The sequence below is a fragment of the Littorina saxatilis genome, linkage group LG15 (assembly GCF_037325665.1).
Source record: "Littorina saxatilis isolate snail1 linkage group LG15, US_GU_Lsax_2.0, whole genome shotgun sequence".
In the NCBI taxonomy this organism is placed as follows: domain Eukaryota; kingdom Metazoa; phylum Mollusca; class Gastropoda; order Littorinimorpha; family Littorinidae; genus Littorina; species Littorina saxatilis.
In genome coordinates this window covers 34912557-34933213 of record NC_090259.1, presented here as the reverse complement: position 1 = coordinate 34933213, position 20657 = coordinate 34912557, and the positions used below count along the sequence as shown (strand labels likewise).

Here is a 20657-nt window from a genome sequence, read left to right as displayed (position 1 = left end):
ATGCAATCAATTTTAAATCTGTTTGCGAAAAATCAATTTTAATGACAATTTTAATGAGCAAACTCATTACTTAATTTGTAAGCCTCCAAGCTGAAATGCAAAACCAAAGTCCGGGCGTCGTCGAAGATTACTTGACCAAAATTTCAACCAATTTGGTTTAAAAATGAGAGCGTGACAGTGCCGCCTCAACTTTCACGAAAAGCCGGATATGACGTCATCAAAGACATTTATCAAAAAAATTTAAAAAAACGTCTGGGGATATCATACCCAGGAACTCCCATGTAAAATTTCATGAAGATCGGTCTAGTAGTTTTCTCTAAATCGCTCTACACACACACACACACACACACACACACACACACACACACACACACACACACACACACACACACCACACCCTCGTCTCGATTCCCCCCTCTATTCCCCCCTCTACGTTAAAACATTTAGTCAAAACTTGACTAAATGTAAAAAAGGAAAGGCCCTGCTTCTCCACGTGGGGCACGAAACTCAAACACACACACAGATATCCTGAGGCCCAATGCATAGCGTCATAGCGAATGTACTCATGGACTGAGCTGTCAGCGATTGGACTCGTCTACTTTGGTCAGTGCGGGTAGGGAGGGCTGTTCCAAATACAAAGCGACTGTTCGCATGATTGCCCCTAATATGCATGCATGGACTCGGCCGTCAGCGAAGAGATGGGTCAATTTACTTGAAAGTGGGTAGAGAGGGTAGAATTGAGTTTACTGCGAACAGTTCGCCGCGAACATAGCGTTGCCTACAACATGAAAACTTTTTGTCTCTTCGCGAACAGAACGTCCGCTCTATGCAACGCACCCCTGGCCTCCCGACTGGCCGGGAAACGAAAAGGAGGAGGCTCCCTGGTCATTAGGGACCCTTGTCTTCCTCCCAAAGGAGCCTGAAACCCGATTGCACCACCCCCACTATCCACTGGCTGTGCACTGACGCCTGCCATGAAGATAGAGCCCTGGAGGGGCCCCCTGCCACAACAAGTGTGGGGGGTGAGTGCATGGGTGGTGTGACCGGGAGCACATCATTGGGGGGTGGGCTTCCGAGCCCCCCCCCCCCCCCCCCCCTGCCCTTTCCGAACAAAGGTTTTTTCGGATAAGGGGCAGGTGCCGCCTTGTTCGCCTGTTCTTTAGGGCATGGGGCGCTGTGCTGCTTCTTGCTTTTGAAAGACTGGGAAGACGGAGGCTTCTGTGGAGGTTTAGTCGAAAACCCCACAAGATGCCTGTCTCTTGCCTCCTGTAGCTCTTTCTGTCTCGCATCAAGGGCTACCATCCCCGGGAGAGAGCCCTCAACAAACGGAGAGGACCGCAGAGAGTCCACGGTGGATTGCTGTGAAAACCCCGCTTGCGAGAGAAGAAGATCCCGCCGGGTAAAGACAGCGTGAGCATAGAGCTTTGCTGACGAGCTCATCCCCTCGGAGTTGACCATCGCCAGAGCTGCAAGCAGCGTGGAGACGTCCCTAGCTGAGGCATCCTCCCGGAACCGAAATGGATCAAGGGAGGCAGTGATTACTCGTGTGAGGGCACGAAGGAGAGTTTCAGCAATAGAAGCCAACTCGAGACCGTGCCGTCCCACCTCCTCCAGAGAGGAGAGAGAAGGGTCAGAGAACGAAACTCCCGCTTTCGCTGTGGGCTGTTTGGGCAACAAGGACACTAATTCCGGTGGAACCGGAAAACTTGCCCTTGGCAAAGAAAAAATCTGGATAAAATTCCTAGACTTGATGTTCCAGTCCAGCTTCTTTTGCACCAAAGGTGAAAAAGAAGTGGCTTGGGAACCCGAAGCCAGCCACTGGCTAGCAGAAGGAGGAGCGGGACCATGAGCATGCAGCAGCGGAAACGGAGTAGGCTGAAGCCCGCTACCCTGAGGTGTGGGTCGAGCCAAAAGCTGCGACATGTGTAGGCGATCGCGGGAGATTCTACAAATCGAAAAGATTGTGAGTCAGCCCGCGAAGGCCGAAAATCATCCGCGGCAGAGGGGGGAAGAGAGACACCCTGCTCTGAATCCGCCACCCCCTCCGAGAAATATTTAGCTGCCACAGCAGCCGCTTTTTGCATCGCAAGCCGAAACGCAGTAGGCAAAGCTACACACTCTTCCTCCTCCGCCGAGGAGTCCGAATCCCCACCAGCCGCTGTGTCAAAACACTAAAGCAGGGAGACGGGAGAGTGAAAAGCGTGATCTGTCTCTGCCTGCCAACCCCCACCGCTCACCTGCCCCGAGGGGGGAGAGGAGTGGGTAGCTGGAACAGCGCCCTGCCGAGAAGGAGGGTGAACGGGGGTACAAAGCAAAGCCGAGCCCGGCCCACTGTACAGGGGTGTCGTTTGGGTCGGCCCTTCGGCCAATCGCCGATTTTTTTTTACTTTGGCCGAAACTTTCATGTCCCTATCGGCCAAATGTCCGAAGAGTATTCGCCTGAATCGGCCAAAGTTTGTCCAGTTATTTGTATTGGTCAGGCTTTGGTTGCTAAAACTGCTGCCGATGTACTTAGTCAACTGACTGACGTTTATTTCCTTTGCGAATACCAAAAACAAAACATTGATGTTTCGAACGGAAGCCATTGACGAAATCTATAGATGCCAGAGTGGTTTCCCTTGGACAAGGGAAAAGGGAAACCACACTCTCAGCGTTTGCGTTCGCCGGTTCGCGATATATTATCAGTCGGTCAGTGCTTTTGATTTGAATTTGAACATCATGTCGCAACCAAAAAAGAAAAAAACTAAATTGGCCAAGGTTTGCTACCCTTCGCCAAGGTAAGTGATTCCGGACAAAATGACAGGAACACCGCGAATGTGGACAGTGTCAGTGTGAGTGGTAGTAGTGTTGTCGAGTCGATCGAAGCAGACGACATAGCAGACGATAGTCACCGCGGAAATCTGCTGAGCCAGAGAATGAAAAGCGTCCTCCAAATCGTGGTTTTCAAGCGAATAGCTCTCCATACACGGTCTTTTATTGGTGTTTTACCAGTCATGTTTCCCAAGGCTTGTCAAGATTTGCACAAGATTGCAAGAGTTTTACTTTCAAGAAATTAAAGTTAAAGGTTTTAAAAAGTATCAGAGAACTGGTGTCTGTTGTTAAATCAGCAAAGCTGATTGTTTCAGTTGCAGTATGCAACATATAACCCAGGGGAGGATTAGGAGGAATGTTACGGCGGTTCCAGACCCCCCCCCCCCCCCCCCCCCCAAAAAAAAAAAAAAAAAAAAATTCTGTCTTTGAATTTGTTTTTGTTTTTTTGTCTATAAAGCCGGAGGAAGAGTTAATTGTTTAATTGTGACAGTATGCGACATGTCTTCCTTCTAACCATACTATATGCTGTCGGGAGCAGATATCAGTGAAGATAAACCAGTTGATCATGCTGTTTAAAATCAAGGATAAGCCACAATTTGTTTATAAAATAGCTAAAATTCTTTAGCTTCAGGGGGGCTTTGCCCCCCAGACCCCCCAACGGGACCCTGGACCCCAGGTTGCAACCCACCCCCCTCTGGCTTTAACTGGTCTGCCCCTGTAATCTGTGTTCCTAAGACAATGATTGTATGTATTGATGTTCCCCTCTTGAGTCTTGTGCTTCAATGTTGCGGTGACTTTGGATGAGCCAAAATAATAGCCGAACATTTTCCAAGATGTCCTAAATCTTTCTGACAGTTTCGGCCAAATGTCTGAACATGAAAATGTCTAGCAACACCCCTGCTGTACCCCGCCCGCTGTGCGAGAGACTCGTCCCAGTCCATAGAACCGGTCTGACCGGTTTGAGCCACACCGCGACTCAAGTGGGGAGGGAGGTGGCTCGTCGCAGCAGAAAACGACCCCGGAGAGGGGAAAGACGGGGTGAGAGACGTAACCGTGAACGGCCGCCCCCACCCGTCCACCTGCTGGCGTCCTGTAGCCCCACCGCTCACCCACCCCGAGACAGTTGCTGGCCGAGGACAATTCCCGCTGGTAAGGCGGTAACGCTCTAGACTGTGACGACAGTCTGACAGCCCCCACCCAATCGAGCCCGGAGGGCGGGAAAGGGTGGGCAGCTGACACAGCCCCCTGCCCCCATTGTGGCAGAGTGGGAGTATGTAACGTAGCCTGGAAAGGCCTTACATCCCCCCCCCCCCCCGGCTGTGAATGAGCGAAAGAAATGCCAGGAGGGCGGGAGACTGGCTGTGCTCAGGTTGTAACCTCTCCCCTAAAGGGAGGGACGTGGGTCTGTCAGCAAACTGATCCTCACCACGCAAACCCATAAGAGCACACTTACTGCGCCCCCCCAATCCCCCTTCCCGAAGGTAAGGGGGCTGCATGTACGACTCAGCTACGCTAAAAACAAGGTGAGCGGACAGAGGTAGGCAGGGAGCAGGCCCCCTCTCCCGAGGGAGAGAGTGCTCGCGAACAACACCAGTACTACCAGAGGCAGAAAGGGTTGAACCGAACTGGCCAGGTGCACTAGTCCAGTGCGAAGCTGAAGCAGCAGGGTGGCCAAAGATAATGTCAGCCAACGTCGCAGAGGCCGAAGGTCCCAGTCTCGCCAGGGAGGAAGAATCCCCCACGGAAGGCGGAACGTGACACAAACTGCTTGGAAATAAAATCAAACACTTCATCTTTCAGAGCGCCTAAGGCCGAAGGCCCAGGCTGATTCTTCTTAGTAGGAGATGCGAGCTGAGGAGAAAATGAAACCTTCTCTGTTGGAATAGGTACTAAAAACGACGTACTATGCGACGGATCATCAACCCGCATGGCGGGCAAATCAACATCTTTCTTAGGTTTACCCTTTGTCTTAGGTTTCTTCGTAAGGCTAAGAGCCTTTTCCCCCTCCTGCCTCGCACTAAGCTTTGTCTTGCTATCGGCCATCTTGAAAACAATGGTCGAAAACAGTCACCCAGAAAAAGAAATTTCTGACGTGTCTGTAAATAAGAAGCTAACAACAAATCAATCAAAACAACAAGGAAAGATCTCACCAAAGGCTGGCGGACAGGTAAGACCCCACAAGACCGGCTAGTCCCAAAGACAGGCGGGCATGCGAAGGCGGAGTGAGTAGACGAATGGGTCGTCGAAAGTCGAGAATGATTATTCCGGATGCCGGCGCTCACGTGGCGCGCGGGGGGTTATGGGTAACCAAGTGAGGTCAGGTCAAAGCAACGGCTATGGCGTCTGTTTTTTTAGCTTGGTTACCACCCTTACAAGGGCAGGTAATTTGAGTAGTGTTTTGACATCTAGCATGTGAGATTGAAGTCAATGCATTTATGAGAATTGCGGTAAGAATATGTAATTTAATGAAAGAAGAGGAGCACACCATATACTCTGGATAAGGTCCCATAACGTGATTGTGCGTGTGTGTACACTGTCCCACCCAAATCTCCCACAAGTTTTTAAACACTGTTAAAGACTGTGCAAACTATGGTTATTCTTCAGCTTAAACACTGATGAACAGTGATGAGCATAGCGTATGTTATAAGCCCACTTTACCTGGTTGTCCCTGGCCAGCCAGTTTATCCATAGCAGCAAAACCTTCCTCCACTTTGGCAAAGCAATCATATCCTGCATCCATGAAATCCTGAAACAAGTTATTAATACAGTCAAAGTTAACAGCGTTTTGAAAGGGATATCATTCGTGTGCAGAATGTTGCTCTAGTTAAGCCAACACCCAGTCCCTAAAACAGTAAAACCTGCCCAGACAACCACCTCTTCATAACGACCACCTTCCCACTGAGACCATCCCAAAGGTTCCCCGACAATGTCTTTCTCTATATAAACTTCATCTTTTCACAGCGAGCACCTATCTATTACATCCATTTTGGTAGGTCCCTTCCATGGTTGTTATAGAGAGGTTGCAGAAGAGTTCAAATGATAATGCGGTAAGGTTGAAGGTCTTCTAAACTTGGCCAACAAATTATTGCAACAACTTTCGCACGCTAACAAAAGTGGTAAAACGCAATCCATTTTAGTTCAACTTTATATGCTGGAAAAGGTAATTATGTCCACCGTTTATATCATTTGTCCGATCGGTGGTAATTTGTATAGGCATCTCGTTACAGCCTGTCAAACAAGGTCACCCCTAAAATCGACCTGACAAAAACCATAACCCCGTGTTTTAAAATCTGAAAAAAATCAGAATGTGCACTTACCAAACACTTCTGACTACCGTTGGAAAGGCCATTCAATTTCCAGTTCAAAGCATTTTGTTTGATGCACCTTACTTCTCTAGTCTTTGTGTAGCCTTTTGACAAAGGCGGTGGGGGTCAACCGTTTCAGAGGCCAAAAAAGGCACGTTTTGCGGCCATTTTTGAGGGGGTCCTCAAATATTCGTATTAATTCAGGGTTTAAGGACAAAAAATCGTGACATTGCATGCTAAGAAAAAAATGGTAGGGGCAACTGGTGCCAAAGTTTCAGGCAGATCTGAGTGCTGGTTTACATTTGCTGGAGATGGGAACGCGCACGAAAAATTATTGATCACCGTCAATGGTAACGTTTACAGTCGCTTTAGAAATTAAGTCCTAGGCCTGTGCTAACTTGGCTGTGGTTATTTCTGTCCGGAGCCCTGTGCTCGGTGTGATACGCTTTGGTGATTTGATGGTTATAAGAGTCCGCGGCGGGCGCACGGTAGTGCGGTGTGTGTGTGTGTGTGTGTCTGTGGGTGTGTACATGTCACCGTGTACATGTGTGTATGTGTGTTCACGTGGGGCTTTTGTTGTTATTGACCCATGTTAATTACAGCTCAGTTTAGCCCTGTCTCTCTTTCTTTCTCTTTCTCTCTCTGTTTAATTGTCTGTTCTACCCTCAGAGAGAGAGAGAGAGAGAGAGAGAGAGAGAGAGAATATGACGGCTTACTAGTGCCAAAACCTCATAATTGTAATTATCAAGGGAAAATTACTAATTTTCCCTGAATAATTACTAACTTTCACCTGTTAATTACTAATTTTTAGTTTTGGCTCACTTCCTGGCGGATTGCAAGTGCCAAAACTAAAAATTTGTAATTTTCCCGTGAAAATGAGTAACTAACAGGTGAAAACAGCAACTGACAGCGTTAATTAGTAATTATCACGTGATAATGGGTAACCCCAGGTTTTGGCACTAGTAAGCCGTCATAGGGCTTACTAGTGCCAAAACCTCATAATTGTATTATCAAGGGAAAATTACCAATTTTCCCTTGATAATAAATTACCATTTTCACGTGTTAATTACTAAATTTCCCGGAATAATTACTAACTTTCACCTGTTAATTACTAATTTTTAGTTTTGGTTCACTTCCTGATGGATTGCTAGTGCCAAAACTAAAAATTAGTCATTTTCCCGTGAAAATAACTAATTATCCCGTGAAAATGAGTAACTAACGAGTGAAAACAGTAACTGACAGCGTTAATTAGTAATTATCAAGTGATATTAATGGGTAACCCCAGGTTTTGGCACTAGTAAGCCGTCATAGGAGAGAGAGTGTGTGTTCGGGTATGCATGCTGTTTTGGTGTATCTACAGTTCTTCTTCTGTTCTTCTTGGTTGGGATGATGGTGGATTTTGTTTGTTTGGGTTTTTTTTTTTTGGGGGGGGGGGGGGGGGGGTACAGCCATCGACTGCTTGCCGGACCTGGTCGGGCCTTTACGAAACTTTGGGTTTTGCCACGTACAGATGTATTTTTTATAGTGTTCGGATGTGCGGTTTTGTTCTTATGTACATTTACTCTTTTGTCGTGGTTTTTTTCGACTCTTGACTTTCCTCATCGATAAGGATGTAGGTTTGTTTTGTCTGTGAGCTTTTGTCAAAGAATAACCGACATCCATTTTCGCGTATATTTGTTCGCGTATATTTTAGTTACGCGTTGCTGTTACCATTTTGTTTGCATGATGTTGTTGTTGATTGTTGAAGTTTATTGTTGTTGTTCTTCTTATTATCATTATTCTTGCTTTTTGTTTTAAACAAGTACTCACATTCTCTCTCACGCTTTCCAATTTCAAAGATTGAAATCTGTTTATTTACAAATTACATCTCACTCTCTCTCACCCTCTCTCTTTTTCTCTCTCTCTTTCTTTCTCTCAATCCGTCTCTCTGTCTCTAACACACACATAATCATAAACAAACTCATACACACACACACGCACACACACACATCCGCCCACACACGCATACCACCTGCACCACCTTAACCCACCTACACCCCCTTCCCTTCCCCTGCCACACACACACACACACACACACACACACCCCCCCACACACACACACACACTCATACACACACACACACACACACAATCGCTCTCTCTCTCTCTCTCTCACTCAGTCTCTCTGTCTCCAACACACACATAATCATGAACAGACTCAAACGCACACATATACACACAGGCAAACACACACACTCTAACACACACACACACACACACTACCGCGCGCCCACCGCAAACTCTTATAACCATCAAATCAGCACAGCACTCTGGCTAAAAATAACCTCAGCCAAGTCAGTACAGGCCAACGGCTGTAAAACTCTTCGGAGACTGTATACAGTACCAAAGACGATCGATAATTTTTCTTGTGCGTTCCCATCTCCAGCAAATGCAAACCAGCACTCAGATCTGCCTGAAACTTTGTCGACGATTGCCTCAACCATTTTTTTCTTAGCATGCAAAGTCACGATTTTTTGTCCTTAAACCCTGAATTAATACGAATATTTGTTTAGGTCTTTCGGAAACGTTGCGTAATAAGACACGCTTAGTATACACGTTCACCAAAAACAACACAGATTTTGGTCAGCCTTTTGTTCATAACTTCTGAAATTTCTAAAGCAATTCATTGAGAACTTGAGCAGATTGGCTCTTTGAGTGGAGGGCCCCCTCAAAAATGGCCGCAAAACGTGCCTTTTTTGGCCTCTGAAACGGTTGACCCTACCACCTTTGTTAAAAGGCTACACAAAGACTAGAGAAGTAAGGTGCATCAAACAAAATGCTCTGAACTGGAAATTGAATGGCCTTTCTAACGATAGTCAGAAGTGTTTGGTAAGTGCACATTCTGATTTTTTGCAGATTTTAAAACACGGAGCTATGGTTTTTGTCAGGTCGATTTTAGGGGTGACCTTGTTTGACAGGCTGTAACGAGATGCCAATACAAATTACCACCGATCGGACAAATTATATGAACGGTGGACATAATTACCTTTTCCAGCATATAAAGTTGAACTAAAATGGATTGCGTTTTACCGCTTTTGTTAGCGTGCAAAAGTTGTTGCAATAATTTCTTGGCCAAGTTTAGTTTAAAAGAGTTTGATATGACACAGTGGAACCCCTGAACCCCCCCCCCCCTCCCACTTTAAGACTCCCTCACATTTAAGATCCTGTTTTCTTAGATCTTCTGCTCATGACCTCTGTAAATTTACCCCCATTTCAAGACTCCCTTTTAAGACCCCGTGTGACAAGGTACTGGCTACAAAAGAGAAGCGATAAATTGGCGGATGCATTGTAAGCATGGAATGTACAATTCCATATCAACCTCTAATAGCGGCTGGATGAGAAACGACACTGAACAAACAAACCAATCACGTCTCTTTTTGACCCTCTCTTCCAAAGCAAAATATTCGACATTAAAAGTGAAACAAAGTTCGAGAAGACATCATAATCCCAATAGTTGGGCCACGATAAAGTTTTCTCTTACTTCTTCTGCATGTCTCCTGAGGAACGGAAACATTTTCCAAGAAATTTTTTTATTTTGGTGAATTTGTCCTACCAATTTGAGCAGTAGAAAATAACTCATAAGGTCACCGCTAAGCTCTGCGTGTACAATGGAACCCCAGTTTAAGACCCCCCGATTTAAGACTTTTTTCTGAGATTTTCTTTTTAACACCTGATTTTCAACAAAAAAAAAAGTAGGTCTTAAAAGAATGGTTCCACTGTATCAGTATTATATATCGTTAAGAGTGGGTCACAATCCAGTTACATGAACTGACCTTGGTGACCAGACTGGTTCCACTGTATCAGTATCATATATCATTAAGAGTGGGTCACAATCCAGTTACATGAACTGACCTTGGTGACCAGACTGGTTCCACTGTATCAGTATCATATATCATTAAGAGTGGGTCACAATTAAAAATTTTAAGAGTAAATTTTCATTTAATTAATATACTTACCCAACTCACAAATAGCAATTAACTCTAGTTCAGTGCTGGTAACCAAGGGAGACCACTCTAAAAAAGAAAGTGATCCATCCCATAATGCCAGACTATCAACAGTCCGACATCCGTATGCGCGCGCATACGCCGCCATCTTATCATTCCAAAACGAAGCCCAACTCACTCTTTTTTAGACCCCAGTACCAACCACAGCGGGGAGGTGGGAGGGAATAAACGTTGTGAGTTGGGTAAGTATATTAATTAAATGAAAATTTACTCTAAAAATTTTTAATTAAATTACATATCCATACCCAACTCACAAATAGCAGATTGCTACTATAGGTGGCGGGTACTCACCAAAAATCAAAGTAGAAGGGCTTGTCCTGCTGCCACCATAGAAGGTAGTGCAAAACTGTCTCAAGGAGGCGATGTCTCTGAGATAATAACTCAGGAAGACATCCTCTGATTTCCAATAGGCCGCCTTCAAAACATCAGCCATACGGCCTGATCGGAGCACTGCCACAGAGGAGGCCCATGCCCTTGCCTCATGAGTTCTTGCCGAAGTCAGGGGAAGAACCGCCCTAACCTCTCCGGACTGAGTATGCCACCAGGAATACGCTTGTCTGATCAATGTGGAGACCCACTTGGTTAAAGTCACTTTCGCAATGTCTTTGCACCTTGCTGTATTGAGCGAAATGAAAAGCAATTTTTGACTTTCTGAACGAATGAACTGCGTTCGAGACAAGTAACTGCTGAGCGTTCTAACTGGACAGTTAACGATGTCGGGGTCTCCAGGAGCAAGAATGTTGCTCAAGGCAGGAATGTTAATGACAGGTGAAATTTGGCCCGGTTTCTGATTTTTAGCTAAAACTTCTGGCCTGAATTTGAGAGATATAGAACCATCTTTTCCGGTTGAAATATCTTTAGCTAAGCCGGATAAAGCATGAACCTCACTTCCTCTACGAGACGTAGCGAGCAAAGTTAGAAAAACTGCCTTGCGTGTCAAGATAGCCAAACTAGTTGACTATCGGTTCAACCTCGTTAGAAGCCAAATATCTAAAAAAATCTGCCCTTTAATTCAAAGATCTAATAAGATCAGTGAAAGTCAGAAAAATTTTCGAAACTCGCAATATTCAAATGACTAAACCTGACTCTAAAGGAGCCAAAATATTGCTTCATAAATTGAAAATGCAATTGGAAGCTAGTTTCCCCGTTTTCCGCATAAACTGCCTGAAAATTTCGAAGAAACCCAAAAGTCATAGATCAGTCTTTCTTGAGAAAGCTGTCTATATTCAAAATAGCCAGAAAGTACGCTTACTCCCACTTCTCACAGAAGCTACAAGAGTAAGCTTGGCCGTTTTCCGTGTAGATCCGCCAGGCTAGTCTTGAAACGGGTTAAAGCAACACTGCACCAAGCCGTAACAATGTGACAGAAATTACATAAAGTCTTAAAAGTAAGACATGGAAGAAAAAGCGGAAACCCAGAATAGGTGGAACGCCACCTGCATTAAACGGAAAGAAGAGGAGTTCTTTCCGTAAGAAGTAAGCGCTTTGTACCCAGCCAGTCTAAGTGACAAGTGAACAAAAACGCCAAATCCCCTATAAAGACCCTGAACCAAATCCAGAGTTGAGGGGGAAGCCCATAAATATCTCAAGGATACCCTTACAGTAGACATCCGTGTAATTCGAATGTGAGAAAGCAAAAACGCCTTCTTGCCAGCCTTAAGAGGTCTGGAACCCAGATTGCAACGACCCGTACTGTGCGACCAACCGGCCGCCAAAACGATCTATGAAGAAGACCCTGTGAAAACGAGGGTATAGAGCCAAAAGCTAAAGTAGATAACAGCCAGCCTGAAGCTTTTCGTTTGGAAACAAACAACAGCCAAGGCCTGCCTTGCGCTTTCCTTTTACCGTGAGCGTCTCTTTGATAGATAAAAGCCCGCGTGCCTAGAAGCGGCCTCAAAAAGAGACCTTTCAAACAAGAGAGAGAATAAAAGCAAGTTTTGTTCGAAAGTGCCGATCACAAAGAACCGAAGCCACAATCTACCCGAGCTAGGAGATCTTGATCTTACAGACAGTTTCTCCTAGCTATCAAAATCCAGATGGATGTTTGCCAAACCCGAGGGCGGTTCCGTAGAACCTAAGTTCTTAAGCTTGGAGTTAACCGAAGCCTACAGAAAGCGCTCCGCGAGTGACACGCTACTTGAGCGTAAGACACAAACTAAAGCAACACCGCCGCAGGTATAAGTCGAACGTAGTCCACAAAGATAGTGGAGACAAAGAAAACTCGCTTGTGAAAACTTCCACAAGTACAAAAAGACCCCGCCAGAGGATCTTTCTTTCTTTCTTCCTTTATTGGATGTTTAACGTCGTTTCCAACCATTCAAGGTTATATCACGACGGGCCAGAGGATCTAAGAACTTAACACTCAAAGATTCTCCTCAGAAGGCTCAAATTTCAAATTTTAGAAATAAATTTTCATTTAATTAATACTTACCCAACTCACAAATAGCAATTAACTCTAGTTCAGTGCTGGCAACGCTGTACGCGTCCCCTTGGTAACAAGGAAGGCGCCTCTAAAAAAAAAGAGTGACAGAGACCCGTAAGGGTGTCAAAGCCAGCCCGGAAACGAGGCCCCTTCCGTATGCGTGCGCATAAGCCGCCAACTTATCATTCGAAACGAAGCCCAACTCACTCTTTTTTAGACCCCAGTACCAACCACAGCGGGGAGGTGGGAGGGAATAAACGTTGTGAGTTGGGTAAGTATTAATTAAATGAAAATTTATTTCTAAAATTTGAAATTAAATTACATCCTTTACCCAACTCACAAATAGCAGATTGCTACTATAGGTGGCGGGACTTACCAAAATTCAATGAAGAATGACTTGTCCTGCGGCTACCATGGCAGGTAGCGCAAAACTGCCATCCTGACGCAGAGAGGAGATGTCCCTGAGGTAATAGTTCACGAAAACATCCTCAGATCTCCAATAGGCTGCCTCCAAAACTTCGGCCAAGCGGCCTGAACGGAGCACAGCCACCGAGGAGGCCCATGCCCTAGCCTCATGAGTCCTAGCTGATGTCAGGGGAAGAACAGCCCTAACTTCGCCAGACTGAATATGCCACCAGGCGTAAGCATGCCTGATCAAAGTGGAGACCCACTTGGTTAAAGTCACTTTCGCGATGTCTTTACTCCTTGCCGTATTAAGCGAAATAAAAAGCAATTTTTGACTTTCAGAACGAATGGACTGAGTTCGAGACAGGTAACTGCTAAGCGTTCTAACCGGACAGTTAACGATATCTGGGTCTCCAGGAGCAAGAATGTTGCTCAAGGCAGGAATGTTAATGACAGGCGAAATTTGGCCCGGTTTCTGATTTTTAGCTAAAAATTCTGGCCTGAATTTGAGCGAAATAGAACCATCTTTACCGGTTGAGATATCCTTAGCTAAGCCGGAAAAGGCATGAACTTCACTACCTCTACGAGATGTAGCAAGCAAAGTAAGAAAAACTGCCTTGCGCGTCAGATTAACCAAACTGGCTGAATGAATAGGTTCGAACTCGTTAGAAGCCAAGTAACGCAAAACAAGTAACAAATCCCAGGCAGGGAGCGGAGATTTCTCGCGCGCGGCCTTAAGAGAGGCACCCTTAATAACGCTGGAGATGACCCCATCAAGAGAAATCTTATGACCCAGTTGTCGTAGCGTTGAAGAAATAGCGGACCTTCGCACACGAAGGGAAGATGCTGACCCCCCCTGCCCTGCTAGCCAAGCCAAATGATTGGCTACCTGCATAGATCTAGGTGCCAAGGGCTTAACTCTGTTCAGCTCACACCATTTAACCCAGGAGGCCCAGTGAGACGAGTAGACCGAACTGGTGGACTTCCTATGAGCATGATTCACAAAGTCTACCGTGGCCGAAGAGGCCCCTGCCTTAAGCAAAGAGCTTCTGACAGTATCCAACCGTGAAGGTTTAACGCCTGAGGGTTCTCGTGATGAATGCCTGACCTGGGTTGCAAGAGTTCTCCCTTTCTTACTGCGATGGGGATAGGCGGTCGAACCGCCAGTCGCAGCAAGTCCGGGAACCAGTGCTGGCTTGGCCAAAATGGGGCAACCAGAACCAGCGCTGGCCTCTCCAAGTCGACCTTCCTGAGAACTTTGCCCAACAGACAAAACGGAGGGAAGGCGTAAGCTGTCAGATTGGACCAGTCCATTTCCAGAGCGTTCACGCCCCACGCCAGAGGATCCGGGAAGGGGGAAACAAACAGAGGAAGCCTCGCTGAATAACGAGTCGCAAACAAGTCGATTTGCGGCTTCTGTATCTGTACCCAAAGTCGGTGCAGGGACTGATGAGACAGGGTCCACTCTGAATGGACCACCTTGTCCCCCCTGCTCAGTGCGTCCGCCAGGACGTTCAAGCTTCCCTTCAGAAAGATGGCTGACAGCAGAATGTGATGCGAAACGCACCACTTTAGGATGAGGCACGCCCTGTCTGAAAGACTGCGGGATCTCGTTCCGCCCTGCCTGTTCACATAAGCCGCAACTGTCATGTTGTCGGTGTGCAGTCTGACATGACTGTTCTGAACGAAAGGCAGAAAAGCTTGGAGCGCCAACGAAACAGCCTCCAACTCCAGCGCGTTGATGTGACGTGAAGGTTGAGACAAGTCCCACACCCCCGACGCCACATGCTCCCCCAGGTGAGCTCCCCACCCCATCAGAGAAGCATCGGTGAAGAGCTCGTTCTCTGGAGACGGGCAAACTATCGGAACTCCCTGTAAAACCCAGGGGAGGAGCCAGACCTGCGTGGTCTCGAAAAACCAGGTCTCCAGCGAAACCTGAGTGTCCCAACCCTGGGTTGACTGATCCCACCGAGACTGAAGGGCAGCCTGAAAAGGCCTTTTGTGCACCCTGCCCAGTGGGATAAGAGTAGCCATAGACTCCATCTGGCCAAGTACCGATGTCAAAACCCGTACACTGGCCAGATTCTCTCCGTGAAGCGCACGAAGCAAGTCTTGAAGCTTGGACACCCTCTTCTGAGAAGGGCGGACAGTCCAACTGAGAGTGTCGAACTCCATCCCTAAGTAAGTGAAATTCTGTGATGGAATCAGTTCCGACTTGCCCAGGTTTACGGAGAATCCGAGCTGAGCGGCCTGCCTGAGGACCTTGCGAGTATGAACATGGCACAGATCCCTGTCCTGATTGAGGATCAGCCAGTCGTCCAAGTAGGCTCGCAGACGAATGCCCTCCTTTCTCAGCAGAGAGCAAAGTTGTCGCACCACGATGGTGAAGATCCATGGTGCGAGAGAAAGGCCAAACGGGAGAGCCCTGAACTGATATGCCTTTTCGCCCCAGCGGAAGCGCAACCACTTTCTGTCTGTTACATGCATCAAGACATGAAAGTATGCATCTGTGAGGTCCACTGAGGTCGCCCAATCGCCTGGGCGAAGTGCCTCTCGCACAGAGGTCGGCGTCTCCATAGTGAACTTCACAGTTCGGAGATACTTGTTCAGAGTAGATAGATCCAGCACCGGTCTCCAAGCCCCCGAGGCTTTTGGCACAACGAAAAGTCTGCCGTAAAACCCCGGGGACCGAAGGTCCAATACCTCCTCTATCGCCCCTTTCAAAAGCAGAGCTGAAACCTCTCCTTGAACTGCGGCTCTCGCCTCTGGATCTCTTGGAGGTTTGCATGGCGGGATTATCCTGGTCAGAGGTGCTTTTTCTCCTGACCAGAGAAGTCGGAACCCCGAACGAACTATCCCAGTAACCCACTTGCTGTCCACCAGCTGCAGCCAGGAAGTGAGGGCCCTGGACGGGCCGCCCGCTACAACCAGTGCGGGGGCTACCGGGATAGCCTGCTCGGGGGAGCTTCATTGGGGGTGAGGCTTACGCCCCGACCCCCTAGAGGCGCCAAAAGATTGGCCCCTCTTCGGGTACGGAGCACCGCGACCCCTACTCGAAGAAGCAAAGGATTGTTTGTGAGTCTTGCCACCACCAGACGAAGCAGTCTGAGGCTTGGCAGAGGACTGTGATTGCGTGTGTGGTTTGTTCTGGGGCTTCGAAAACCCGTGAGAAGCGAGACGGGCTATAGCTAGGTCCCTAGCGTCCTGGGTCTCCCTCTGCAGCGCATCAAGAGATGCCTGACCCAACAGGGACCCTTCCGAGAAAGGAGAAACCTTTAAACTCTCGATCGTGGATTTGTTGGTAATCCTAGAACCTGTCAAGAACGCTGTCCTTCTTGAATGCACGGCATGCGCATAAAGGTTAGCGGAGATCACCATCTGTTCTCTAGTGACCTTCGCCAGCGTGGCAAAAAGAGTACTCACATCAAGTGCAGACGCTTCAAAACGAAATTCAAACGGGTCCAACGACGAAGCAATAGACCTAGAAAGGGCCCGCTGCAACGATTCTGACACTGAGGCCAGCTCAAGCTGAGCTCTCCCTGCTTCCTCCAAAGCCAAAAGAGAGGCTTCGGAATACGGGACAACCCTGTTGTTGCCGTAGCCATCCTCCCTCAAAGAAGCCAATTCCGGGGAAACCGGAAGCACAGTAGAGGGCAGAGCAAACGTCTCGACCAAACTGATAGGACGAGGGGTGAGCCTAAGTTTCTGAATCCCAGAAACAGCCCTCTCCCCCGCTTTAGCCAACCAAGGCAACACATCCTCTGGTGCCTCTCCGTGTTGAGCCAACAACGGCACCGCAGGAGTATTCCTTCCCTTGAACACATGTGCCAAGACATAAGCAACCGATGACGACTCCCGAAACCGGAACTGATCCTTCGGACTCTTGGAGGACCGAAAATCGTCAAAGGCGGACAGCGGTGGTGGAAGTCTCTGCTTGCTTCGCACCACCCCTTCCGGAAAGTACTTAAAAGCCGTCTCAGCTGCCGACGACACTGCGCTCGACAGCTTAAACGGCACGTTAAGTTGGGTGTCATCCACAGCCGTGGAAGCACCCTCATCCATCTCTTCAGCCTGCTCGCCATCGCAGTCAGGCAGGTGAACCCCAGAGAGACTCTCCTGGTCAGCTCCGGAGACACCATCATCTTCCTGCCCCCAGGGCGGAAGGGGAAATGATCGACCCGACTCTGAGTGAGAGTGGTATGACAAATCCCTACGAACAACAGGGCTCCTAGCCTCTACCGAAAGCGCTCGATGCGGATTAACGGCGGGGGTTTCGGTGCTTTCGCCGCGAACACGGTCTACTCGCTCCTGTTTTCGCACACCACTGGCACCGGAGAACCCGGCACCATGTGGTGAGGACATACCTTCAAAGAGCCCATGCTCAGACAACGAGGGCACAAGACGTCCATCGCCCTGCTGCGACGCATGAACCTCAGCCCGGACCACCGAAGTAGCAGCCACAGCTGCACCTGCGAGAGAGGAAGCTGAAACGGAAGAACGTAACTCTGCTTTCGTCGCCGTCAAATCTGCGGCCAAAGTCGAAACCTGTGAACTAATAGTCAGAAGCAAAGACGCAATATCGGAGGGCAAAAACCCTGAATCGCCAGGGGCCCCCGACAACAAAGCATGTTTATCCACATTCGAAACATTTTTGTCACAAGGCGTGACCTTGTCCTTTTCAACGGACAAAATGGCGGACGAAGTTTTGTCAACAACTTTCGGACATTTATCAATCCCCGACCCAGAAGAAGAAGCGGCCTTTCCAGCACTCTCCCTTCTAGAAGAAGACTTAGACGAAGCTAAACTAGCAGTAGGAGAAGTAGTAGCCGAAGCCTGTCTCGAACTAGTCTTAGGCTTGACGCTATCCGCCATGGTAAAGCAAACTCACGAAAAAATATTTCTTCAAGAAAATTTCATAAGTTCACAAACATGCGACAAAATGTCGCCAAAGTTACAAAAACAAGAAATCTCTCACCCAATAACGGCAAGGATGCGGACCCAGCTAGGCGGCAGACCAAGGGGTAGAAGCCAAAGTCAGAAGACCAAGCAACAAGACTGAAAACAGTCGGAGCGTACAGTAAAGCGACCAGTCCTGTTGGGCGCTGAGTTGAGAATGATAAGTTGGCGGCTTATGCGCACGCATACGGAAGGGGCCTCGTTTCCGGGCTGGCTTTGACACCCTTACGGGTCTCTGTCACTCTTTTTTTTTAGAGGCGCCTTCCTTGTTACCAAGGGGACGCGTACAGCGTTGCCAGCACTGAACTAGAGTTAATTGCTATTTGTGAGTTGGGTAAAGGATGTAATTTAATCAACTATAAAATGCCGCGAACAGCGACACAGCTGAAGTATGAGCCTCCCCTTGATCAATAGCATCATAACGATCATCGAAATGATGAGAACCAGTCACCAATCCCGATAAGGCAATACTTGCCAAAAATCGGAAAAGTTTGAAAATTTTTCAAACACCGGAACTCCATGACCAGATACTCCATCCACCTGCTCCTTCCAGCCGGAAAACTGGAAGAGGAAGTGGATACAGCCTGTAAAACAGCTAAGGAACCGCAGTAACGGAACCGGAAGCCAAAGGCTAAAAAGTGCCGACTACCAACACCACAGTGTTAACGGTAGAAGGCTATCCCATCCTGTACCAGAAGACACAGCCGCAAAAGCGGAAGCGAAACCGGCCGTGGATTAGTAAACATCCGAACCAACCGGTTGCATATAAACACACCGGACGAACCCGTTGTACCTCGAACCATTTCAGCTGCGAGCGCCACTGCACTTGCTAACATGAAACGGAACCTGAATTCAGTGCTTTTCAGTCAAGCGGAAGCACCTTCATCTGAACAGCCGTCAAGCACAATCGTGCAATCGGGAAGCTGACTCCCTGTTTGACTTAATTGTCCAACAAAGAACCAGCCCTACTGCTCACTTCCTGCCCCCCGGGAGGAAGAGGAAGTCAAACTTCAAGACATTTGCCATCTTCAGGGCAAAGAACGACGATTCCCGGCAGCGGAAGTGAACCTTCCGTTCCTCCGAACTCCGGAAGTCGTCGAACGAAGAAAGAGGTGGACGAAGTAAAGAAAAATTTTTCTCAGCCACCCCTTCCTGTCAATATCCAAGTTAGAAAGGTGACCCCCAGAGAGACTCGCATGGTCAACCCAAGAATCACCCAGCCCAACAACTTCCTGCCCCCAGGGCGGAAGCTTACGTTGCCCAGCCACGAAAATGCGTGCTACATTCCTCCTGCGAACGTACACCACTTTCACCGGAGAACCCGGCTACACGCGGCCATTTGCCAACTCCAGGGCAATGGACAACGATTCCCGGAAGCTGAAGCGAACATCCTGTTCCTCCGAACTTCCGGAAGTCAGAACCAGATAGAGGTGGAGTAAGTAACGCCTAGCTCTCAACCACCCCTTCCGGACAAAACTTAAATGCCGTTCTCCGCCGCCCACGTCACTGCGCTGGACAACTTGAACGGCAAGTTAAGCTGGGTGTCGTCCATCCCCATGAACACACCCTCATATGGAAGTACCCTCGTTATCCTTTCCTTCATGCTCGCAATCGCAATCAGGAAGGTGACCCCCGGAAAGACGTTCCCGGCCAAGCCGTTCGCGGTCGATCCTAGAATCACCAACTTCCACAAAACCTAAATGCCGTTTTCCGCTGCCCACGTCACTGCGCTGGACAACTTGAACGGCAAGTAAGCTGGGTGTCGTCCACCGTGGACGCACCCTCGTTATCCTTTCCTTCATGCTCGCAATCGCAATCAGGAAGGTGACCCCCGGAAAGCCGCCGTTCGCGGTCAATCCCAGAATCACCAACTTCCACAATACTTAAATGCCATTTTCGTTAGCCCACGTCACTGCACTGGACAACTAGAACGGCAAGTAAGCTGGGTGTCGTCCACCACCATGGACGCACCCTTCCTGCTCGCCATCGTAGTCAGGTAGATGCGCACCAGAGAGACTTGCAGACCTGCAGCGGTCCTCTGAGTCACACCCAACTTCCTGCCCCCAGGGCGGAAGTAGAACCGGCATACCCGACACTGAATCAGAGGTATATGCCGCGTTCTTACGATTCACAGGGCTCCCTGCAACCGCTGACCTAGCGCGATGCCAATGGCCAGAGATTGCAGGAGGGCTTTCACCACGCACGTGGCTTACTCTCTCCTGTGATCGCACCCCACAGTCACCAGAGAACCTGGTAACTTGTGGGGAAGACATACCTTTAGAGAGCACAGGCTCATGCAGAAGGGACACCAGCCGACCATCAGCATGCTGAGAAGCATGCACTTCCGCACAAACGTCGCCAAAGTTACATAAAACAAGAAAGCTCTCACCCAAAAACAGCCAGGGTATCGACAAAGCTCGGCGGCAGACCAAGGGGCGAAGTCAAAGTCAGGAAACAAAGACCAAGGCTGAACACAGCCGGAGCGTACAACAAAACGCGACCAGACACGTTGGACGCTGAGAGTGGAATGATAAGATGGCGGCGTATGCGCGCGCATACGGATGTCGGACTGTTGATAGTCTGGCATTATGGGATGGATCACTTTCTTTTTTAGAGTGGTCTCCCTTGGTTACCAAGGGGACGCGTACAGCGTTACCAGCACTGAACTAGAGTTAATTGCTATTTGTGAGTTGGGTATGGATATGTAATTTAATC

At 48.2% G+C, this 20657-nt stretch overlaps 1 protein-coding gene across 1 annotated transcript in view; it reads right to left on the bottom strand.

The window, feature by feature from the left end:
- Nucleotides 1-20657, bottom strand: part of LOC138949150 (dipeptidyl peptidase 2-like) — a 57625-nt gene that overhangs the window by 24034 nt on the left and 12934 nt on the right. The window contains exon 5 of the mRNA XM_070320913.1: nt 5470-5557. Coding sequence (XP_070177014.1) covers nt 5470-5557 — 88 coding nt within the window. The remainder of the gene's footprint in view (nt 1-5469; nt 5558-20657) is intronic.